The sequence below is a fragment of the Hippopotamus amphibius genome, chromosome 5 (genome assembly GCF_030028045.1).
Source record: "Hippopotamus amphibius kiboko isolate mHipAmp2 chromosome 5, mHipAmp2.hap2, whole genome shotgun sequence".
Taxonomy (NCBI): Eukaryota; Metazoa; Chordata; class Mammalia; order Artiodactyla; family Hippopotamidae; genus Hippopotamus; species Hippopotamus amphibius.
The window spans coordinates 17,140,883-17,167,174 of record NC_080190.1 but is presented as its reverse complement, the minus strand read 5'-3'; the positions used below and the strand labels follow the sequence as shown (position 1 = coordinate 17,167,174).

The 26,292-nt window shown below is 39.4% G+C and overlaps 1 protein-coding gene across 7 annotated transcripts in view; it reads right to left on the bottom strand.

Moving 5' to 3' along the window:
- Positions 1-26,292, bottom strand: part of ABLIM1 (actin binding LIM protein 1) — a 298,002-nt gene that overhangs the window by 209,449 nt on the left and 62,261 nt on the right. The window contains exon 1 of one of the 7 annotated variants that reach the window (XM_057735892.1): positions 9,077-9,216. The exons of 1 other annotated variant lie outside the window; for it this stretch is intronic. In XM_057735892.1, the coding sequence (XP_057591875.1) occupies positions 9,077-9,110 (34 nt within the window). In that variant the 5' untranslated portion in view covers positions 9,111-9,216. Of the gene's footprint in view, positions 1-7,010; positions 7,026-9,076; positions 9,217-26,292 lie in introns of those variants that run through there. 5 more of the 7 variants (XM_057735890.1, XM_057735891.1, XM_057735886.1 and 2 more) reach the window with 5 other exon arrangements.

Genomic DNA, 26,292 nt, shown 5'->3' with positions numbered 1-26,292 from the left:
ACAGGGGTAGGGGGAAGGTGAGGGTGGGACGAGTTGGGAGATTAGGATGGACACATACACACTACCATGTGCAAAACAGACAGCTAGTGGGAGTGTGCTATAAAGCACAGGAAGCTCAGCTCGGTGCTCTGTGACAAGCTAGGTGGGTGGGATGGGAGGGTGGGAGGGAGGTTCAAGAGGGAGGAGATATATGTATACATATAGCTGACTCAATTCATTGTACAGCAGAAACTACACAACATTGTAAAGCATTTACACTCCAATAAAAAAATAAAATAAAAGGAATAAAAAGATTTTGAGCAAAAACTTTACTTTCTAACAGTATACTGGGCTTTTTTTCTTCAAATATAGGGGGAACATGAAGAATGCTAAAGAAAATCTAAGTGAAATACAATTGAGGTGGGAAAATACCCACTTAAATTCTGCATATTGTTTCTTCGTAAAAATAAATCATTCCTATTAATTCCTCTGGTTCCTTTATACAAATCTAGGTCACGTCAGTCAAACACAATTTTTCAAGTGGCATAAAATTAAATCACTTTAATTAGGTATTTCTTTCATTTTATTTTCAAATCTTTCCTCATCCTCCAACTAAGCAAAAATATTAAATTCTTAATAAACATGTTTTCAAACAGGCACTTAGAAGCAGAAATCACTTGTCATAAGTAATATCTTTGAAGAGTGATGAGTTTTCATTCTGATCGCTAATTCATTCAACATAAACCTGTCGGAAAATTTAGCTATTGAATGACTATAAGTTTTTTCTGACTTCATATCTAAAACATACCCCATTGAGCTAAACTAGTCTTTATTGCACTGGAAACCATTGCTCCTTTTTCAACACGTCTTCCGTAACTGACCTTTTCTAATTTCTTTCAATATTCTAGGCCAATGGTCTATAAACTAATGCTTGCTCTCTTGTTTTGTAAGTAAAGATTTATCGGAACACGGTCATGGCCATCCATTTGTGTCTTATCTGTGGCTGCTTCTGTGCTGCAACCACAGTTGAATAGCTGCAACAGAGGCCACTCGGCTCCCAAAGGCTAAAATATTTACTATCTTGTCCTTTACAGCAAAAGTTTGCTTTAGGCTAGTCACATACAAAGTGTTCAGATCTTCTATTTCTTAGCTTTTTTGCTCTATAACCATCTTCCTCATTAGTTTCCTCTGTAGATCATGTCCTCAAGTATGGTTAGTACAGTCCTTGAGGGTTAGGATTGTCTTTTTTTTTTTTTTTTTTGGTAATCAAAAGTAAAGTCTGACAAGGTTAGCTGGACATAAGACTTTTACTTCAGTGAGTCTCAACGTGTCTATTCATGCCAGGGCTCCTGCTAGTGCAAAGAAGGCAAGATATGCTGTCTCGGTGGCCCTCATTTATCTTCCCTCCTTGTATCCAAGCCCTTTGCCATGTACCTGTGCAATGCTCTCCCACCTTGATGATGTAACTTGCTCTGGCCTACAGAATAAGGAGGAAGGAAGTGACTGCAGTTCCGAGCTTAGACCTCAGAGAGGTCCTGCATATCTCTGTTTGCTCTTTCCCTTCTGCTTCACCGTGATGCGGACATAGCTGGGGTAACCTGCTGCTCCCAAGAGGAGGATGCGGGATGAGTGGAGCAGAGCCACCTCCACACACGGGTAAGCCTGCCAAACTGCCCACTGATTCAGCAGAAAGTAGCTGACGCCCCGCCAATCCTGCAGACTCATGAAAAAAGATCGATGATTGTTGCTTTAAGTTTCCGAATTTTGGAATGGTTTATGAAGCAGTAATATCTAACTGATACAAGAGTATCCTGTCTTACAATACTCACTGCTAATAGTTATATTTCTTTGGAATCTTAAAGGCAAAAATGAAAAAGTTGCAATATTTTTAGTGACATGGTTTTTATGGGACCACATTCTTAAGGTAATATATGTGATGTCCCTTTTCAGCCAAAAGGAAAAGCAATCAACTAATCAATAAGAATTTAGTGACTATAAAGAACTCATAGAACTCGACAACAACAACAAAAAACAAACAACCTGATTAAAAACTAAACAGAAGATCTGGATAGATATTTTCCCAAAGAAGACATACAAATGGCCAACCGGCAAATTAAAAGATGTTCAATATCGCTACTCATCAGGGAAGTGCAAATCAAAACCAGAATGAGATATCAACTCACACTCATTAGAATGGCTATTATCAAAAGACAAGAAGTAACAAGTGCTGGAGAGGCTGTAGAGAAAAGGGAACCCTCATACACTGTTGACAGACATGTAAATTGATACAGCCAGTATAGAAAACAGTATGGTGATTCCCCAAAAAATTAAAAACAGAAGTATCATATGATCCAACTATTCCACTTCTGGGTATTTATCCAAAAAATGTGAAAACACTAATTCAAAATGTTATACGCACCCCTATATACATCACAGCATTATTTTTTTTTTCATTCTTTATTTTTATTTTATTTTTTTAATTTTTTTTTGGGGGGGTACACCAGGTTCAATCATCTGTTTGTTTGTTTGTTTGTTTGTTTTTAGCCAATTTTTTATTTTTTTATTTTTGGGGGGGTACACCAGGTTCAATCATCTGTTTTTATACACATATCCCCATATTCCCTCCCTACCTTGACTCCCCCCCCTCGAGTCCCCCCCACCCTCCTTGCCCCAGTCCTCTAAGGCATCTTCCATTCTCGAGTTGGACTCCCTTTGTTATACAACAACTTCCCACTGACTATTTTACAGTTGGTAGTATATATATGTCACAGCATTATTTTTAATAGCCAAGGTAAGGAAACAACCTAAATGCCCATCAATAGATGAATGGATAAAGAAGATGTGGTATATATACCATGCCATAGTGTATTTGGAAGTCAAGTTATAATTGTGTATATATGAAACTTACACAATGTTATAAATCAATGTTACCTCAATTTTAAAAAAGAATTTAGTGCATACCCACCATGGGCTCATTACTGAGACTTCTAAAAGATATAAAAATCAGTTTCTAATATCAATGAACTTATAATTTTGTTGAAGGAGATTAAATAAAATGTGAGATAATTAGAGTATAAGACAGTAAGTGAGTGGGAAAATCTACAGAAACTTTGAGCTTCTGGTTAAACATGGTGCTGTGACCATTGTTTATCTCTGTGCCTGCACAAAACCCCAAAAAGAACATGAAAGGAAGAACAACAGCAGACAGACGTCAACACGATTTGGGAAGCTGGAAAGTGGATGGATGACATAAGCAGAAAGGGAGAAGCTAAAACTTAACCTGGAGGGAGGACAACCATGGGGACAAGCCGGGAAAGGCCTGGTATTGGAGGCACCAAGTACCACTGGAGGCAGGGATGAAGGATGAATGTGAACAGGAGGATGGCATGATGTCTTTACGGAAAAGCGTCAAACCTCCATTTCCCCTCCCTTTCTTCTCTCTGCCAGAAGCCTGACCCTCACTGGCACCAGCCAAAGGTGAAAAATAAAAAAAGTAAAAAGTTCCACCTAGAAAAGCCATGTTCTGTAACAGAAATGCCACAGTTTTGATGATCTTAGGAAGTCAGGCCAGAAAACTCGAGAATCCTTGGCTCTTACTCCCTTGTCTCCTGTTCATGGGAGAAGACACTATTTGACTTTTAAAACTAGGAATATGCATTACTTTGATAAAATAAAATGAATAAATAAAACTGATAATAGTACTTACCACCTAGGTTTGGATGGTGGTCAAGAGAAGCTTTTGTCTTTCATATATAGTATTTGAAATTTTTACAGTGAAAGCTTATTCTTGTATGCTTTATATAATTTAAAATAAATGAAATAAAACATACAAATAAAAATAAAATAACCAAACTAGAATCAAGGCCTATGGATTCCAAAGCACTATTTAACAATATAAATAATTTGGAAGCAGCTGAATTTCTCAACTGGAACTATAATTGCTAATGGCTAGAACCCATTCATTATTACATTACCCATGCCATGGATTTTATATACATCCTCATTTAATCCCCACAACCTTATAAAGCACGTAGTCCTATTAGCTCCATTTTATAGATGTGGAAAGTGAGGCTTGGAGAAATGCAGACACTTGCCCGAGGTTACCTGGCTAGTAGGTATCAAAGCCATGATGTGAACTAAATCTCTGTGTCTCTAGAGCTCAAGAACCTAACGTTGTGCCCAGAAAGAACATACTTGCCTTCCACAAGTCCAAAATCATATACTTAGATTAGAAAAAAAAACTCTGAAATTCACCAAAGAATAATCATTTTAGCAAGAGGAAAATAAACCCCTAATCCCTGCGGCCCCAGCAGTGAAAGGGGGGCAGAGATGGTTCCTGAGGACCAGAGGCACCCTGACCCCACACTGGAGCTATGGTGAGAAGTGACCTGGGGTCAAATTGTGCCCCACTGAAATCAGTGGGGTCATTTATATCCCAAGGAGCCCCTGGGGCTTCCCTAGCTAGTATCCTAACCTCTTAAGGTGACCACATCTTCTTCTTCTTTTTTAAAATTGAAGTATAGTTGATTTCTAATGATGTGCTAGTTTCAGGTGTGCAGCAAAGTGATTCAGTTACACATATACATATTTTTTCAGATTCTTTTCGACTATAGGTTAAGATATTGAATATAGCTCCCTGTGCTATACAGTAAACCCTTGCTGTTTATCTATTTTACATATAGTACTGTGTATCTGTTAATGCCATACTCCAATTCATCCCTCCCTACTCTTTCCCCTTCAGTAACCATAAGTTTGTTTTCAATGTCTGTCCGTCTGTTTCTGTTTTGTATATAAATTCATCCGTATTATTTTTTCAGATTCCACACATAAGTGATATCATATGGTATTCATCTTTCTCTGTCTGACTTACTTCACTTAGTATGATAATCGCTAGTCCATCTATGTTGCCACAAATGGCAAAATTTCATTCTTTTTTATGGCTGAGTAATATTTCATTGTATATATGTACCACATCTTCTTTATCCGTTCATATGTTGATGGACATTTAGGTTGCTAAATGCTATTGTAAACAGTGGTGCTATGAACACTGGGGTGCACGTGCCTTTTCAAATTAGAGTTTTCATCTTTTCCGGATAGCCCAGGAGTGGGATTGCTGGATCACATGATAGCAGCATTTTTAGTTTTTCAAGGAACCTCCATACTGTTTTTCATACTGGCTGCACCAATTCACATTCCTTAGGTGACTACATCTTCTTATATCTTAGGTTCCAATACTGGTATTCTTCACCCAGCCCAAGTCCTTACTAATTTCTCATGTCCGCTAGCTGCCTGGCGCATCTTTGGCACACACATGCCAGCAGTCCTTCCAAGACTATAGATTCTGAATGACAGATTTATTCTGAACAATACCGCGCACAGTGCCTGCCACCTGCTGAAAGATGCTTAGTAAATTAATGATAATAAACAATGTTAATGAGCAGCTCTAATGCCCAATCGGGCAAGGGCTCTGTGACACATCCAGAGATCCTTCCTGAGGAAGCTACCAATTAGAGACTGGCTATTACAGTGACAGTGCCTTTAAAGCTAAAAAAGTAAGGAAAGACATGGGTGAGGCCAGGAGCCTCAAAAGTGAAGTGGCTAACTGAATCCACGTGCATTTGAGTGTTCACACAGGCAGTGACACATTGTGTGTGAAGAATAAACAGAACAGACCATTTAAACCATTTAAAAATAGTCCAGAGATGTACTTCCCAGAAAATAAAACCACTTCACTAACATGCTGACCTTTTCCCAGAAGCACTGTGTACCCCACTTCACCTTCTAAGTCTCTCTACCATTTCATTCAGGTGTCACATGAGGTATGGTTTCCATGCAAAGTATTATAAAGAAGAGTAATACCAGGCTTGGGGAGTTTCTGTTCTACTAAGATCTTCGAGGTACCTGGTTGGTCACAAGCCTGGGGAGCCTGCAAACAGTGACAGCGGGGGAGGCGGGACGCAGACAGGAGTTCTCAAGGCCGCTTCGATGGCTGACTGTTTTATACAAACCCAATACTTCTGGGGCCACTTCCACCTGGAGCAGTTCTCCGGCAATGTCATGCTCTAATTGACCCACTGGCCACTGACCTTGACAGAGCTCACTTTCAATGGCAGCTGTGACTGCCTCTTAAAGAGAAGAACCTGTCCAGCACTCCATTCTCTTGCACGGAACCTAAAAGGAGTGCCAATCAGCACACTGCATTTCTCCTGCTTCCTGGAAATGAACGGCATTTAGAGATGTCTTGTTAAATCTCGATATTCTGAATTAATATCCTGACTATGACCCCAACTTTTAAAGTATGTTAATGATGGAGAAGTACATGTGAGCAGTCAGATTTTAATATAAAACAGAAGGCTGAGTAGCTCATAGGACTGTTAATTGTACACAAGCACTAGCTCTAAGCAGATCCTTTAGAGCAGAAGATAGTAAATGACTGTATCAAAGTCTTACATCACCAGTCTTTCAAGTGTGCCAGGAGAAAAGGACAGGGTGATGACTCATTAAAGAGGGCTGGATGAGCAGGTGAAAACCTGGTTTCTTGAAAGCATCAAGGATCCAGTTACCAGTTAAGACACCGAATTTAACCATGATCAAAGTTATCTATTAGATATCCTCTTAAAACATCCTTCTATTTTTTAAAAGAAAAGGTCATTCAAAAATATTGTCAGATGCCGGTTGGGTCCCTGATCTGGGAGGATCCCACATGCCATGGAGCGGCTGGGCCCATGTGCCACAACCACTGAGCCTATGCTCTGGAGCCCGGGGGGGGCACAACCGTTGAGCCCACGTGCTGCGGCTGCTGAGGCCCATGAGCCTGGAGCCCGTGCTCTGCAGCGAGAGAGGCTACTGCACTGCAAAGCCCACACACCGCAACAAAGAGTAGCCCCCGCTTGCCATAAATAAATAAATAAACATTGTCATATGGATACGGGGGGTGGGGGGGTGGGGGGACGGGATGAATTGGGAGATTGGGATTGACACATATACACTATTGATGCTATGTATAAAATAGATAACTAGTGAGAACCTACTTTACAGCACAGGGAACTCCACTCAGTGCTCTGTGGTGACCTAAATGAGAAGGAAATCCGAAAAAGGAGGGATATATTTATACGTATATCTGATTCACTTTGCTGTACAGCAGAAACTAACACGATATTGTAAAGCAACTATACGCCAACAAAATTTTTTTAAAAGTTAAAAAAATAAAAAATATTGTCAATATTCCCTATAGAGAGTACTTTTAAAATAATGCAGAGTAGTGAAACTCCTTATGTTACAAACATAAGGTGTGCCTCTTTTTAAGTCTCAGAATAATTTGCCGATTTCCAATTTAATTATGACTGAGATTCAAGTCAACTGTTGAGTGTTCTAGGGATACACTTTCTGTACAATCCAGCTGGCAGCAAGTGGAAAGATTCCAAATACATTAAAAATACTCCATGAAGGGGGAAGGGGGGAATAGTGAAAAATGGAGAAAAGAAATTCTTTTGAAAGAATTTTTCTTTCCAGTGACCACTAAAAATATAATCAGATATGACTTTGTTAATTTATAATCTCTCATGTAAGATTTTCCAAAGTCTGCCCTATTTTTCCTAGAAATCAAAACTAACATTTACTCTTTTTACAGTGCAAGGAAAACAGAGGGCTTCAAATTTATTCAAATAGAGACAAATAGACATCTTGAGACATTCTAGTTTATCTCTAAGACCCTTTTCAGTTAGGAAAAACCATCAAATCACAGTTTCCAACTCTAAATATCAGTAGTGTGTTAATACTAATTAATATGTACAGTGTTATCATTAACATTCAGATTCTATCTTCAAAGAAAGCCCAGAGAGTGTCAAAGAATCCAGAGGCCTTTTGTAAACATCAGGTGGTGTTACACTGTAGAAAGAACCGGGGAAAAAAAAGTTGCAGCCGAGGTTTTGGCTTACTGCCCACCTGGGGCCATTGTCAGCTTTAAATTTAATTATTCTGATGTTTGTCAACTTTTGCCTTCCCAGCAAATGTTGAAGGCAGATCAATAGAGAACATGACACCACATTTCCAGATTTTTCAATCAGCATTGTCTTTCAAAGTCATGTTCATTTACAGGAGAAAATTTGATGGCACAGAAAGTCTCTATGAATTATTCATCAGTTACAGAGTATGCCAACATTCAATTCCTTTGTACCTCTCAACAAGTGTGTACATGTGACGTGTAGCACACCTAGGCTCCCTAGTCCTACAGGAAGGCAAACCCGAGCTCACTCGAGGTCCTGGTAAACCGAGAAGAGCAGAGCGTTCAAAAATGAAGGGGGCAGGTACAAAGCGTAAGTGCCTTACATGGGATTACCAGATAGTCTACTCTCCTGAAACCAAAATGTTACAATCACTTACCCTAAGGATCTAATATCAAAAGAATCAGCATGACTCGACATGGTCTGCTGGTCTCAATGGAGCAGGCAGCAAGATCGCCTTGGGATGCCTCTGAGGCTGTGGCGTCGGCTGTCAGTCCCTAGGGATGCTGAGCAGGGGAGCTGGGTCACTCCTGAAGCCAGTCTCACCTGGGTACGAGCTATCTCACAAAGCATAACTGTAGGGGAAGCATCCTAGGGAAGGCATTCCTAACTCAAACAAAGCACCCAGCCAGGTCTGATCCAAGCAGAGAAAAACTACATTGTAACGTAGGGGGATGAAAGAATCCATCTCAAAGCTATGTTGACACAGCAGTACTGGCATGGAGATGCCAGATGAGAGGAAAAGAGCACGTGAGCACAAATGGGGTCAGCTGTTCACCTACAGTCACTGAGGACTCCTTCTAAAGTGCTCCAATAGACCAACCTATCTAAATTTAATTTAATTGAGCCAGACTCCTGCTACAAAACAGTCTTGTCCACTTTTAAATCCCATTATATTAATGATATCTATAAATATGTTAATATGTAACATGCATTTTATACAAACACGTGTTTGTATTAACCTCTAGGGTTAATATCATAAGCGCACAACTATTTTAACCAATGGAAATGTCCCAGCATCTCTCCTCATCTTTAAACACACAATCCATCCCAGATAGCACACATGCCAAGTTCACAAAAATGGACAGTCAAACCTTGGTTGTCCTCGAGGATGTGATGAGGGTCCATGAGCTCAATGGGTTCCCAGGTTATTAACGTGCACAAAGCTCTAAGGTTTCAGCTTTTCTTCTCGAGATGGCTGACACTCTGAAGGACTGCATCCACTCCTCAAAGGAGAGGCTTGGGCCCTGGCTTTCCTCCCACGAGTCTGTGGGCTGAGCTGGACTCGAGGGAGGGGTGTGCCACCCAGAGGGTGTGTCACAGCCAGCTCAGGAAGAATGAGGAGTTTCCTGCATGATTCCAGCTCCTCCCTCAAGGACGGACTCCTCATCCCCTGATCCTCCGCACTCCATCTCCCACCAATCCTAAAGACCACTCTGAACCACACGTCAGTTCAGTGCCACCACAGCTGCAGAAAACTGCCCTTTCTGGGAAGACATTATTAAAACACGCCCAGAAGGTTTAGCGGGTTTTCCTCCACTCTGCACAATTCAGAATCCAGATTTTGATTACTGTGATTGTACAATAACTCAAACACGTGAGATGAAGAAAGAAAAGGATCGATTTTCCCAAGGCTTCTACCTCCTCTTTTCAGTTAATGAATGATCATCTTGCCAGATGGGCTTTTAGTAATTTTTTTTTTTGTACTAAGGTTTTTACAAAAATACTCCAACTTGGGGGAGACTCCTTTTACTATCAGCCTGGCTGTTCACCATGGCTTTGGATGTTGTTCCCCCACAAAACGCTGGTCTGAGGCCAGTCATGGACTTGGAGCCCTTTTGTGTTAGGTACAGACTGTCTGAAAACAATGGCCTCATCCGGTAAGGCTCAGGAAGAGGCATTTTTTCCTTTAGTCACTAATGCCCTGATGCTGGGTTGGATTACCCGCCACCCACAGCCCAACTTTTCTCCCAGTTATTTTTGAACACCAGGGCTTTTGCAAATTGGAAATGTTATGAAGACAGTTTAAATGGGAGAAGACGCTTCGGACAAATATCCCCAGCACTGGGTACATTTATAGGCTAAGAGTAGAGGGAAACTGGCATAATTGTTTTAAAGGTGAGGGCAGATCATTTAATTCCTGCAATAAAGACATAAGCCCCAGCACCCATTCTGAGATACTAATTTAATACAAGGCCCATAATCTACCCATTGAAAGACTACATGATCACATTGTTTAAATATAAAGCTTGATTAATTGAACACTCTCAGCTTACTCTCTTCTCTGTCTCGGTGGCTTTTTTGATTTGTTTGGAAATGGCTCTGGGTCGTACTCTTGGGTCGTCCCACCCTCCCTTCCTCGAGTCCAGGCCACCGCCTGGAACTCTGTGCCTCTGATAACATCCTCCTGACTTGGCCGAAGCACCAGGCGCCAGACAAAGGATCACAACTAGACCACCGGTTGATAAAATGCTTGGCATTTGCAGAGCTGTCATATGTTAGCTGCTGCCAAAAGGCCAGTCGCATTTATTGAAATCTTCTGATTACGCCTAATGCCTAGCATTCTCGTGACAGTGATTTCACAGTTTAGCCCTAATGTTTTTTTGTTACTGTCTCGGGATTCTTACCATAAAGATGGAACGGAAGTCTTTCATCGTTGCATTTTCTTCCTCATTAGTTCTCATTTCAGTTGTGATGGAAGCTAGTTTTTCCCACTCCCTTGAAATCACAGAATAGGATCCTTAACTGATTTTAAATGAAAAGGGGGAGAAGAAACCACGTGCAGTGCTGTAGCTCTTTTCTCGGGCTAAAACAGGATTTTAGTTTCAAAGCAACTTGCATGGGTTCCTTGCCTTTTATAAGGCAGGACAGCATGGAGAGGGGCTAGGGGCAGAATCCAACATGGAGACGTTGACTTTTTGAAGTGTTAGCCAATAAAGGAGTTCCTTCTTGGTCGTGTTCCTCCAAACTGGACTTCTGTTAGTTGAGCCGGAGGTACTCTGGCAATTTATTAGAATCCAAAAACCAATTGCTTAAAAACTGTTTACACAACCATTTTCCAATTAAATGACAATGCTACGTCTAACAATGTCATTCTAAAATCAGAGGTACTGCTGTGTGTTCTTTACCTTATTTAACTCAGTCACCCGAGGAAGCTGGAGCAGAAATCTTTCCCAAATGATGCTCCTCAGAAATCTACCCAGAAAAGCGATTGTCAATCAGTAAACTTAATAAATAAAACATGCCTTACATTGCATATTCACCTATATTTAAGAAATGCTTCATTAAACATTGTTAAATAAGTCTCTTAATCATGGACTTATCAGAGACATTAATAAGCATGTGTGCCTTGCAACTCTTTAAGAGAAAAAGAAGGTAAGATGCATTTCCTAAACTTATTGACCAGAGAGCGCCCAACCCCAGCACAAATATTAACTGACCACAAAACAGAGTTTGGAAACACTGCTCTAACGAAACAGAGGGCTAGAAGGGAACTTAGAGATAATTTCCTTCATACTGTCAAGAGAAATCTTAGAGCCGGAGGAATTTAGGAACTTGCCAAGGCTACACAGAATGTATAAGGAGGAGAATTCTGACCAGCCACATTCAGGCCTGCTATGCAGATGGCTACAAGAGTCCACAGCACCTGGCCCTGTTTGCAAGTCTGGTCTGGTCCCCAGTGATGCTAAGCTGGAAACCTAGATGCTGCATGTTCCTAGGCAAACAGTACATCTTACAGCAGATTACGTTAAAAGACCGGACCTAGGAGATGAAGTCTACCATAATATAATTCGTGACAGAGCTGAGAGTGAAAAACAGCAGATATCAATAACAAAGCATGCACGGGGCCCTGGTCTCATCTTTTGAACTAAGCAGAAGAGACAGAAACTTGAAGCAAATTTAATTCCGTAAGAAAAATGATTCTATTGGGAAGGATGGAAACTAAATTTCTTAAAAGGTCATATTCAATAACAAAGAAAACCCCTCTAGAACCTAACTAGAAAGGCACAGGAAAAAAAAAAGTTAAGTACTGATTTGTCATTTCCCTTGAACTTGTGTTCCAATGATATTCAATTATAAGATAATTGGCCCCAACCCAAGCTCAGCTATGTGACTCCATGGGAAAGATCAATTTCAAGAACTAAAAGAACTCGTAGTTCACCACCCACTTAAACACAAAGCACTCTGACGGTGGCTTCATCTAGATATGGTTATTGTGGCAACGATCTCTGTGCTACCACACCCGGTTTCTGCTGATGATTTCCACGTGGAGCCCATGTCATTATTTTTGTGACTAGAAATGAAATTTTATGGACTTTACTAAGATAATATCTACGCCTATTACATATGGTCATTATATGTCTCAGCTTCATAAACCGCAGATAAGACAGCCTTATTATTATTCATAGCTCACATTTACTGAAGGTTCACTCTCTGCAGGTTTTTAACAAAGATTCTCTCATTGATTTCTTATAACCCTTTGAGGCAGATACATTATCGTTTCCATTAGAAAGATGAGGCAACTGCAACAGAGAGAAGTTAAAAGAAGTTGCCCTAGGTCACTCCAATAACAAGGGATACAGCTGGAACTTGGACACAAGCGGTCTGAGTCAGAGACCATTCCCAGGATGCTAAAACTCCCTCAAGAATATTAAACAGTTCAGGGCAAATCATTAAATCAGCCAAAGGCCAAAGAGGCCAAAGCCATCTCCATGCCTGAGATAATGGTGGTGTGATCCAAAATATGAATTTAGCAGTATAAAAAGTAAGTGTACATCAAAGGCTGCTAATGCGTTTTGCAAAAGGTCTAAATACTAAAGACTCCATGGGAGAGCGGAGGAGTTCTTTCTATTCACATCAAAAGAATCATTTTTCTGAGTTACATACTGTTTTCATGAGATTCTCCTGAATTAATCTCCTTCACAAAGAGACCTATTTGGTGGGTAGCACCTGTCTCTGCAAAGGCTGTAGTGAGGGGACCACCTTCACGGCAGTGTTTCCCAAACCTCATGCCCACTGAATAGAGCAGTGTTCCATGTTCCAGATTGGCACTGCCATCTGACACTTACTAGACCCAACTTCTTAACCTGGTCCTATTGCAAATGGACCTAGGATCACCAGTGATCCTAGGCCAATCACCAAACTGACTTCCAAATCTGTTAAATGGGCCAATAATACCTGCTCTATCTGTATCAGAAAAGGTAAGAGATAACAGGGCCACCTAAAATTTCTATCAACTCTTTTTCTTTTACTTTCTCTTTCTCTTTTTTCCTTCCTTCCTCCCTCCTTTTCTTTTTCTCTTTCTTTCTTTCTTTCTTTCTTTCTTTCTTTCTTTCTTTCTTTCTTTCTTTCTTTTTCTTTCTTTCTTTCTTTTTCTTTCTTTCTTTCTTTCTTCCTTCCTTCCTTCCTTCCTTCCTTCCTTCCTCTCTCTCTCTCTCTTTCTTTCTTTCCTCCCTTTCTTTTCCTTTCCTTTTTTCGGCCACTATTTGTCAAAAAAGACTTGAAATGAAATCTCAAGAAATTAGACTCCCCACATCAAACAATTAGCTGGATGGAAACGGGAGAGCCGGTACATGGGAATCCATCACCTGAATTTATGCCTATCCTAAACACTACTTGATGCTGCCCCTTAATATTTGCCACCAGCATCCCAAAGTGGGGCTAATATGTTTCAAGCAGTTGTTCTGTCCCAGGGACTAAGATAAGCATTTCTTACCTGCATCTCTCAATTTTTCCTCATAACAACCTTAGAAGGTAAGCACTTGGAAGAAGGGTATTATTAATCCTTCTTTAACCCATGAGAAGACTAAGCCTTGAGAGAAAGTAATTTTTCTCAAAGTCAGAGCTTGTGGTCAGGGGAGCAGGAACTTGAACTCACGTCTGCACGTGTTCATCACGGGGCTGGAGTGAGAGGTGATCAGATGGACCAACCACAACATCCTTGAGCCTTCTCCACGCCGCTCTGCATGCAACTAACCAATATCAAGGCTGTCATCTGTGTGAACCTTTTCTAATAAAGTGGGACTAATTCAAAGCAGAATGTACTTAGTGGTTGCCATCATATGCCTTCTACATCTCCCATCCACAGCCAAGAAGTGGACAGCCATGGATTTGCTATTTCCCTCCTCTCCCACTTTTATCTGTTTCATCTGCCCTGACTCTCACTCCAGTCCAGCCTGCTGGGCTAGACTGGTGGGGGTTAAAATATATTCTATACTCCCTGCACAAACAAACAAACAAAAACAGGCCATTTCTCTTTCATGACTCCTTTGACACAAATAAACTATGGGAACCGGGGGATTCCAATCTTTCTGTGCCTTTGAAAAAGTTGTGATGATGAAGTCTTAAAACGAAAAAAAAATTAGTGCAGAATGAGATTCTGCCTTTCTCTCATTGTAAAAGGATCGACTATTACTAAATTGTGATTTACTACAGTCTGGATTTTTATAATTTCCACAGTAATTACCACTTGGCTCACAAGTAACATCCGACCATAGCGACTGTCACACTTCACCCCAAGAGAAGGAAAGAGGATATTTACTGACTGTGCTATACACAGCGGGATACATTTTATGTGGACTTTTTTGTTGTTAGAGGCTAGGAAAATAGAATAAACATCTAGAAAACACATACTTGCTCTGGAAATGTGACTACATCATTCCATCTCACCTGCATCTTTCACTCAGCGTGCACCACTAGCAGCCAGCTTGGAAGCTGCATTCTCTTTGGAAGCTGCATTCTCTTTGGAAGCTTTACTCAAAGTTAGCAGGAAGAGAAAATATGCCGCATTTTGACAAGAATGAGAATGATATCTCAAACCACTGACTCTGATTCAACTCAGTGTAATTTGGGAAACTTTGAATTTAACATTCTGTATTACCTTGCCTCGTGAATTTACTGACATTCATATCTAGTCTTTAATGAAAGCAATCATTTATTCCTGGTCTCATGCAAACTAATTATTCCAAAGACTTTCCTATTGACTTTTGAAAATCTTAATGGTTTAATCTCTGCCTGCTTTCAACCTTCATCTCTTCTAAGATCATTTGTTTACTTTAGCAAAGGGAGTTGGCCTAGCCTGTAACTATAAACTTAAAAAACAAAATGAAACAAAAATCTTTCTACTCTGTTCCAAATTCAAGAGGATAAAGTCTGGTTTAAAGTATGTTTAATGATAGAGAAAAGACAAACAAGCAAACAAACAAACAAACATGCATTTAAACCTTTCAAAGGCCTTGCTAAATCTTTTTGGGATTCCTAATAACCAACCACTGGGGTCAAGGACAAAATTGCTTTCAGCAGCCAAATACTTCTCCCCGACGGTAGCGTTCTGATGCTCCAAGCTCTGCTCCTCTGAGCACACAGGCACAGACCGTACAGAAGCTAGAGGGAGCCTTGAGATCATCCAGTCTGGTTGTTTTCAAGCTCATACACAGAATAATGAGGCTTCTCGGGGATTGGTGAGGGCTCAGAGGAGAAGGGCTGACTCTGGCTCCACCCCAACTTCCACCAGAGAAATTTCTGCTCCTCCATCTTATTTTCTGGGCTTGCAGATGAGCCTTTATTTGAAGACAGGGTTCCACAGCTACAAACACACACTTTGAAAAATTCCCATCCTGTCCAATCCTTTCATTTTAGGAAGGGGGAAAATAAAGACCATGAGAGTCAGTGACTGGCCCCAGGTCCCAGAAGAAGTGAGTGGCCGAGGCAGGGTTACAGCCAACCATGGGCTCTGAGCAATGTGCATCCAGCGTAAGCACCTTCCCCAAGTTGCAGAGGACACAGCTCCTAACAGAAAGGTCCCTGTCCTCACCCAGGAGTGTGCTCAGGTCTGTCTACTACAGCTCTTCCTGAAACTGCCCACAACCCTACACGGCAGGCTTGCAGGCGCTGTGGTGGTCTTATTCTGATTCTGATTCTGATTCTCAACTTTTTAAAAGTACTAGATTGAGAGGCCAGGGACAGGAAAGCAGCAAGAGCACTGCCAACTGAAGATAAAAAATAAAAACTTTCTGAAGTTGAATGTAAACCAATAGAAAATAATATTTACTTGATAAAGTTGAATTTACACGCAAATTAGGATGGAAGCAGGATCTGTCCTGCTTGCTGTGACCTTCATTCTTAAAGTCTTGTTACTTAGCAAGCCACAGCTGAGCCCACCGCCTGGGGTCTAACCCCAGGGTCACTCTAGTACTCACCAGGTTACCTAGCCTGTGCAGTCAGTCTGGGAGTGCATTCTGGGTAAACACCACTGTCGTGGCTCCAGGAAGGTGGGCTCCACGTTTTGTAAAACATGAAGAAACCAAACTATGAGTAACAAAAACTGATAAATTAGACTGGACTATTTCAGTTATCCCTAGGGTCTTTGATTTACAACAAGCTCCTTTAAATAGACTCCTAAAATAATCTTAGTTGCCACACACTAGTTGAGTATCTGAGCAAGTTCTTTTACCTATATGTGCCTCAGTTTTCTCATCTATAAGATAGGGATAATTAAAGTACCTACCTTACAGGGTGTCATAAGAATTTAAGTAAACAATTCCTGGTACATAGTAACCTCTATATAAATATTAGCCATTGTCATTGTTGTGTTAAAAAAAAAAAATGTGTTAAGAGAGGCCAAGGATGGGAAAGAAGAGAAGAGCCCTGCCAATTTAAGATGAAAAATGAAAATGTAATTGTTCTGAAGTTTAATGTAAAGCAACAGGAAATAATAATTGATGGGTAAAAGGGAACTGACAAACCAACTGGGGTCACAGCTCCACCACCTTGCTGCTCAAAGCCGATCTGGAGCAGCAGCTCTGCCAACACCTGGGAACTTGCTTGAAATGCAGAATCGCAGCACCCAACCCCACTCCCACCTACTGGATCAGAATCTGCCTTTTAACAAGATCTCCAGGGAATTTATGTGCATATTAAAGTTAGAGAAAGGCTGCTTTATGGCATATACAGAGGTTTCAGTGCTTTAGGTTAAAGGAATAAGACCTCATTCTGTAGTTATACCTCCATACATTCTCCTAAATCCTATACCCCTCATGTTAGATGGTTTCAACCAACTTGAGTCCTAAAGCAGATGCTCCTTTCACGGGACAGAATAATATGTCAGGAGGACATCAAGAGCAGTGAAATCACCTTTTGTTAGCAATGTCATCATCACAGTCACCATCAATGGCGAACATTTATGGAGCTCTTAAAATATGCAAGGATTAAAGCAAGGTGCTTTCCACACGTTCTCAATGAATACTCAGAATACTCTTTCAAGTAAGTAATACTGTGCCCATTTTATAGATGAGGGAACTGAGGCTCAAAGAAGCTACATCATGTCCAAGTCAAATGGGAAAAAAGGCCATTCTGAAGTCCGCTCTCTCAAAATTGATGCCTACAACATCAAAATCATATCTCTGTGAAGTAGGGAGCAGTAATTATCTCTCTTTTTAGGTAAAGAAAACTGAGATACAAAGAGAATGAATGAACAATGTAGAGTCCACAACCTGAGACTAGGGGGTCAGAACTAGGTCCATCAGGGTTCGAGTTTTTCAGATTAAAGGACTGTGCTGCTAGAGACGCCAATGACAACACAATGGCATTGAAGAGATGGGGGAAAACAAATAAAATGAAAAGAAAGGTTTCCATTCATGAAGCTCTGTACAACCAAACCAAGGGACTTCGAACTTTTACCTTTGAAGTCAAGGTCTTATTGGGGTGTCAGCCTCTTTGGCAAACCAGAACTTCCAGATTTTTAGTGCCATCGCTTGCGGCAACTGGCCCTTATTAGCATATCTCAGCTAACATCCTACACAATGTTATTCTTGCACACCTGTGAAATTCTCCTAATTACAGTCTCTCTGATGTCCCTCGCTAGCTCTCCATCCAAGTCGGACATCCAAAGAGTTCAGGCCTCAGCAAGACTAGTCAAAATCGTTCCTTGATAGCACCGGCGTCATAAAGTCAAAGACATGGGTTTCGAATCAAGCGATCGGGACTACTTCCCCAGGCCCCAACGAATGCCTTCTCCCTCTGTCCCTGAGGCAAGCAGGGAAAGAATCAAAGTTTGTGGATTAAATGTTCTGAGTCAGTTTGTGAGGGCTGTCACTGCAAAATACCACAGATTGAGGTGGCTTCAACAACAGAAATGTATTTTCTCATGGTTCCAGAGGCTGGAAGTCCAAGGTCAAGGTGTTGGCAGTTTGGCTTCTGAGGCCTCTCTCCTTGGCTTGCAGACGGCCACCTGCTTGCTGTGCCCTCTGTGTGGGCATGTGTCTCATGTCTCTCTCTCTCTTCCTCTGTGTCCATATGTCCTCTTCTTATAAGGACACCAGTCATATTAGGTGAGGGCCCACCCTAATGACATCATTTTAATTTAATGACATCTTTCAAGGCCCTATCTCCAAAGACACTTATATTCTGAGGTCTTGGGGGGGTAGGGCTTCAACACAGGAATTTCGGGAGGACACAATCCAACTCACAGCCGATGCTGCATGGGTCTTCTCCTCCATTGTCACTGAGTCCTAGGGCAGTGCTGAGGCCTCACCCAGGGTGGGTTCAGTAAGAACAAGAATTTGCAATAATCTGAATCTCTCAGGCCCATGACTCAGAGCACTCTGGAGGGAGAAGGAAGAGGAGGGATTTCCAGATCAGACCTTGTCTCTTCTATTTACACAGCCTACTTCTTCCCTGCCCCACTCATCACTAGTTCAGGTAAGGTCACTCTAAGGTGGGTTTTTAACAAAATTTAAACGGCACTTCTAAAACAGTCTGAGTCAGTTATTGAACAATTATTACTAAAAAGTACGAACTGGAATCGGGCCGCCTGCAAGGCCTCTCGTGCCCTGAGGCACATACATGCTCCTGGGGTGCTGAGTCCTGGGAGCTGGCATTGGGCTTCCCAGACAGCTGTCCTGTGTAGCAGGACAGCCAGGAGGCGAAAACCAGCCAGGGGCCAGCCCACTCAGCCCCCCAGGCAGCACCAGCAAATGTCAGCGAGTAGGAGGCACGAAGACCAGCACAGAGCGAACGTGTCAGGAGGTGTCGGCTTCACACAAAACGGCTTCTAATAAAGAATTAGATGTCAGGTTCCTGGGCATCTAAACCATGATACCTACAGGAACAGAACAAGACTACAGTGAGAGTGCCATTTGCTATTAAAATGAAAAACCCACACATCATTAAGTGTAATAAACCTCATTAATTTAGGCTGCCCTAATTTTCAATTGTAGTAATTCAGCTATTCCTTCCATCACTAATTTTTTTAAACTTTGATCTCAAAACCTTTCCATATGGGTATAAAATTCCATAATCTGCCTTGGGTTTGTTTTTTTTTAATAACTTTTACTGAGACATGATTGACATACAATGAACTGTATATATTTAAAGTGCACAATTTTCCTTGGGGTTTTAAAAGGTTATTTTGCCATTTCATTTGGTATATGATACAAACTTTAAAGTAAAATATTTTAGATCAATATATTACTAAATGTATTAAAGATTATATCTTAGAGACCTCTGGTACAGAGAAAATGCAGAACAATGCAGCTATAGAGGAAAATTACACCAGCAAGGAAACAGACAGAAAAATTAATTTCCCCCAATAGAAACTTCCTTATTAACCCCACTATTAATTTATTAATACATATGAAGAGACAACTAAGAATCACTGCAGATTTGAGGAAAACAAACAGCACAAAATGGAGCCACGATGCAAATATAACCACATGATTCTATAGAATACAAATAATTCATACAACAGAAGAAGACCTAAATAAATATCCACATTCAACTCATATCCTCTAAGTATTTGAGAACACACTGTATCCATGAAATAAAAATGGGAAAAGATTAAAGGAGCAATCAGAGAAAAAGAGAGTTTGGGGAAATTAAAAATGATTGTGAACATAAAAATAAATTCCATAGGTAAGCTAGAAGAGAATATCGAGGACATCTCCAAGAAGGTAGAACAAAATAAAAAAGAGATTGAAAATATGAAAGAAGAATTAAGAGAGATGGAGGACACCCAGCATTCATTTAATAGGAATCTCAGAAAGACAATACAGAAAAGAGGGGAGAAAATAATAAGAGAAAATTCCCCAGACCCAGTGAAAGACACAGGTCTTTATATTGAAAGGGCAAACCAGGTGCCAAATAGGATGAGGTGAAACAAACAAACAAACAAACAAACAACAGCAAGACATACCCTGGTGGAATTTCAGACCTCCCAAGATACAGAGAAGATCCTTAAAGCTATCACCAAATCAGGTTACCAAGAAAGGAAAAGCACTCAAGCTGCCATCAGACTTGGCAGATATTCCAGATTTCAGACAACAGTGGAATAAAGCCTTTCAAATTTTGGGGAAAACACAGCTTTGAATCTGGGTATCTATACGAGGTCAATCAAGCACGTGGGCAAAATAAGACATTTTCAGATATTCAAGAATTCCATTGACCTCCCACGCATCCTTACTGAAAAAAGTTTGACTCAAACAGAAGGAAAAATTAATCCTCAAACATAAAACTATAGGTTCCAAGAAAATGTAGATTTAGTTTAAGAATAAAAGAGTGGTGGTGTTTGTCCCACAATGACAGCTATGCAACAGATCTAGAAACCTAGTTAGAACATGGTCTTCTTCAAGAAAACGTCTTCAAGAAAGTAGAGTTCATTCAACAAGTTGTATGAGTAAGAGGATGTAAGATCTTAGTGATGCCATTAATATATTCCTTTTGCTTAGCAAAAGAAAAAAAAAAGAATTGAGATTAAAAGCTTTGTGTAAACTAAAAATCTGTATAAGAAAATCATGGTGCAACTGTGAAGCAAACTAAAAAGTAACATGATTTTAAGCAAAAAAAGAAAAGCATTTTGGAAAAGGGCCTTTGATGATGATGCTTTGATAATGCATCAACTTTCTCTTAGAGCAAAACAGCATTAGTGCTCGAAATAATTCCTTCTCCACAGGTCCAATCACACACTTGCTTTGCCATTAAGAACATTTACATAATTTTAATGTTATAAATCCATTCTATTGGTTTTCAGATCTCAAAATCAACCTATAATAAACAAGAAGGCCTGAAAGTTAGAAGATGTACAATACTGTAAACCTTGACAATGTAAAAGTAAGGTACAGAGGAGAGCAGTGAGAAGGCAGAAAACGTGGGTAGGAGAAGAAAAGTGAGGTGAAGGATCGGTAATTTCCTCCTTTCACATCGTAGGGAGTCAGGAGGTATTATCTAAAATTAGATAAAGCATAGCAGTAAATTATTTCAGGTTATAAAGACAACCAATAGTAGATTTAAAACTAATAAAACTCTGGAAGTGAGTATTAAAGTTCCTAGTTTAAGAGAAATTGTTGAAAGAAATGCAAACACAAACATATTATTTAGAATTTATAGTAGTACCTACCAGAAGTAAAGAATAAACTTTTATAACAGTTATATCTGCTATAAAAGGCAACACAAGGATAAATAATGCAACTGCTTAATAATGTAAAAAAAAAAAAAAAAAAGGCAACACAAGGGATCCTAGTGGTGATGCAACTGCTTTATATCTTGGTTGAATCAATGTCAATACCCTGCATGTGATATTGTACTACAGAACTGCAAGGGGTTGCCCAGTTACATTCTTAATTCCACCAAAGACTCTACCAAGCTAATATATATTTTTTTCCAGCTTTCCTGAGGTGTAATTGACAAATAAAATTGTAAGATGTCTAAAGTTACAACGTGATGATTTGATATACACACATATGTGAAAGGATTCCCACCCTAAAGTTAATTTATACATCCATCAACTCACATAGTTACCTTTGTGTGTGTGTGTGTGTGAGAGAGAGAGAGAGCGCGCTTAAGATCTATTCTCTCAGCAAATTTCACTTACACAATACAGTAGTACCAACTATAGTCAACATGCTCTATATTAGATCCTCAGAACCTATCCATCTTGTAACTGAGAGCTTATACCTTTTTATCAATCTCTCCCTATTTCCCCCACCCCTGGCAACTACTATTCTACTCACTGTTTCTATGAGCTGGACTTTTTTTAGATTCCACATATAAGTAATACCCTAATGCATTTCTAGATCCACATGCAGTAAGTTAATTCATTATACATGAAGAATGCATTAGGGCTAATTCTCCTGTAAAACCACATTGAAAAAGGCTGCTCTACACAAAACACTACAAATAATTGCTGAGATAAATAAAAGAAAACCTAAATAAATGGAGATATATATCCTGTCTATGGATTTTAAGATTCAATATTAAGATATTCATTTCCCTGAAATTATTATATGGATCCAATGTAACCCCAGTAATATTCTCAGCAGGTGTTTTTAAATAGAAATTGGCAAACTGATTTTCAAACAGACATGGGAACATAAGAGCCTAGGAATACCAAAACAATCTTGAAAAAGAACAAATGTGGAAGACATATTATATGACTAAAAAGACTTTCTCTAAAGCTACAATAATCAAGTAAGTGTGGTAATCAAGACAGTGTGGTACTGGCATAACAAAAGACGAATTAACCGATAAGTGGATTAGCAATTCCAGAAACCCTGGTGGCCCAGTGGTTAGGATTCTGGGCTGTCACTGTGGTGGCCCAGGTTCAATTCCTGGTTGGCGAACTGAGATCCTGCAAGCTGCGTGGCACGGCCAGAAAAAAAAAAAAAAAAGAAATTCCAGAAAGAGACCCACACGTACATGATCAATAGATTTTCTACAAAGGTCCCAGTGCAATTCAACCTGGAAAGGAGTTTTTTCAACAACTGGAACAACTGGATATCCACGTGGGGAAAAAATGAACCTCAACCCCTCCCTTACAGCACACACAAAAATTATTTTGAGATAAATGACAGACGTAAACCTAAAATCCAAACCTATAAAGCTTTTAGAAGAAAACATAGAATAACTTCATTCCCTGGGATTAGGCAAAGATTTCTTGAACAGATAGGATACAAAAAAACACAAACCATAAAAACTGATATATTAAACTTCATTGAAATTAAAACTTCTGTTCATTAAAAGAGACAATTAAGAAAATAAATAGGCAAATCTCAAGTTGGGAAAAAAATTTGTAGAACATAAAGCAGACAAAGAACCTGTATTCAGAATATATTTTTAGAAAGTCCTACAACTCAATAAGAAGATACACAACACAATTTATTTATGGGGAAAAAGATACTTGAACAAGCACTTCACAAGAAAGACATGCAAATGCCCACTAAGCACATGAAAAAGTTCTTAAGTAATTAGTTACCAGAGCAATGCAAACTAAAATCACAATAAGATGCCACTCTACCAAATGACAATACTAAATTTTGATGAGGATGTAAAACAACTGAAACTCTAATACGTTGCTAATGAGAATATAACATGGTACAACGACTTTAGAAAAAGGGTGGGCATTTCCTTATAAAGTTAAACATATATCTCCCCTTGGCCTAGCAATTCTACATCTAGACATTTATTCAAAGGAAATGAAAATTCACAAATCCACAAAAAGACTTTTTTTGAGCAGATTTATTCATATTAGCAAAAAATTATAAACAAGTCAAATGTCCATCAATAGTATATATGAATAAACAAATTGTGGTATAGCTGACAGTGGAATACTACTCAGCAATAAAATGGAAAGACTACTTCCATATACAAGGACCTGGATGAATGACACAGACCTTACACTGAGCAAAGGATGCTTTACACAAAAAGAGTACAAATCCTTTAAATGAAGTTCTAGAATGGGCAAACCTATTAGAACTGCACTTGTCCGGGGGTAAGAGAATTCACTGACAAGGGACACAAGGGAATATCTGGGGATGTGATATTGATCTGGGGATCGATACTGTGATAGAAGTACAGGTTATGTGGATACACCCATTTACAAAAATTATAAAGCTCAGATCTGTATATTTCAATGCATGCCAATTATACTTTTGGCTAAAAAGTAACAGAGGGAGTAGAAGTTTAGATCAAACAAGAGTGGCAGAGTATTGTTAACTGAAACTGGGTGATGGATATGTGAGGTTCATTATACTATTTTATTTATTTTTCATTATAGAACTCTTCAAACACATGCTGAGGAAAAAATGTACACTGAATTTTAACTTTGTGTTATGGCAACATGATCAGATAGATCTTAGAATTCTAATATTTAAGCTTAAACATTCAGCTGACTGATTTTTGTTACTTTTATTGCTTTTTAATTGTAAGCTAAAAAAAAATAAGATTTCAGTCTGCCATTTCCAAGCTTTTCTTTCTAAATACCACATTATAAGTGAGGAAAATCTTTACTGCTAATAATCAAAAAACAAAACAAAACAAAAAATTGCAGATAATCATTAATGTATTATCCTTCTAAAATACTGGCTTTTGAAATATCATAGATATTCCAATGACTTACAGAAGAATTTTACTTAGATGAGTGAAACTCATGAATATGGGGAAGATCAACTTGAGAATAAGAGTTTGCAGAATTAAAAAAAATGTTAATGATAAAAATGATTCACTTGTATTTTTTCATCAGTGTTTTTTATGTTTCTTATCTTTAACCAAAGGTCTGCCATGACTACACATAAACAATATATGAGTAAGAATAAAAACATTTTAAAATGGCAAAACAGTATCACTAGAAGTGTTCACATAAGTAATGTCAACTCTACCAATTAAAGTACACTTTCACACATGCACAAAAATACACTTCCACTTATTAGGCATTCAGAAACTCTCAAACCATTCATTCTTAAAAATAATAATATTTAAATAATTATTTCAGTTGATTTTTTAAAAAATAGGTATTATATCAGATACCATTATTGCTTTTAAATACAGGAACTTCAGGAATATCTAGATAAACTAAGATATCTGAAACACTAATAGGGAAATTCTACTACATATAATTCACGCTGAGTACAACTTAATAGTTATGATGCACGTAATAGCCTTTGTGAAATACACTACTATGAGTTTACAACCTTAGAAATAAACAAATAAAATCACGTATGTTCCTTCGGCCTAGAATGCCCTTCATACCCCCTCACAGACATACTCACCACCCAACGATCCAAAGAATCTTACTTGCCTTCAATGCTCAGTTCAAAGACCATTTCTCCCTTGAAGCTGTTCCTTCTAATCCCAGCCTAAATTCATCTGCTGCTACAGCAGTTTAACCTCAATGACAGTGCCTTTGCCTTATAGAATTGCTTGCCTCTATGTGTGTCTTTCCAGCAGGTCTGTGTTTTCACTAGTGGTGGAAGAAGTGGTAGGTATTATTGTACCCATTTTACAGATGAGAAACCAAGGACTGATAAAGAGGAAACAACTTCCCCTAAGGCCCCATCACCTACAGTGGCAGCACCAGGATCCCAGTGTATGTTGTCTGTCTCTCAAGCTTAAAGACAAGAAACCGTCCTCTGAAACACCTAAGCCATTCAGGGTTTAGTCATCTTCGTTGCCTCCAAAGTATCTGGTCTGTGCTTTACACATTACACATTCTATAAATGCTAGTTGAATTTGATTTTAATTTACATTATGCACTGTGAGAATAAGGTATTCAATTAAAACAATTTATCAATTCACTCATTCAGAGCTCGGAGGTGCCAGATATGGGCTGGGGGATGTCCACCACCGCCCTCTGCTGGAGAATCAGTTCTTATATGAGACTTTCGTGCCTTCTCACTATACTGAGTTTACTCCTTTTTAGAGTCAGTGCACCCACTAAATCTTTATTCCCAGAGAATCTGTGGATTTTGCTTATATGTAGAAATAGTAAGCACAGTGTACACTCACATGCCCAGGAAAGCCAGAAAAAAAGATATTTGACTTACGCTCCCACAAAACACACACAACTTCTTGGTACGGTTAGACCAGCAAGGACCAACTTTTGAATAATACAGATTCTCTCTGCCTATGAGACTCTATGTCTAAATTCAGGCTGCCATCTGCCACCTTTAATTTACCTGGCGTTTCTGTGGTTGGGCTTTTCTAGTTACTTGGTGATTTGAACAATTTCCCCCTCTCTCTCTTTCTTCTCTCTTTCCCTCTCTCCCTCCTTCTCTCTCTCTCTGTCTCTCTCTGCCACACACACACCATCTCTCATAACATTACATCTCTGAGGTATCTTGGAGTAACAACAGCTTACATTGTTACCACATAAACTGTAAAAAAGCACCGTATAGGTCTTCTCAGTAGAGTATTTTCCTAAGTGGGGATTATCTGTAAATCTGTTTTGGCCAGCTACTAAACCAGAATTTAGAATGTGCATTACATATTGGCGAAGCTGTCCTAATGCCCAGTTTCAAGCTTCCCTTAAATTACTTACAGCTTT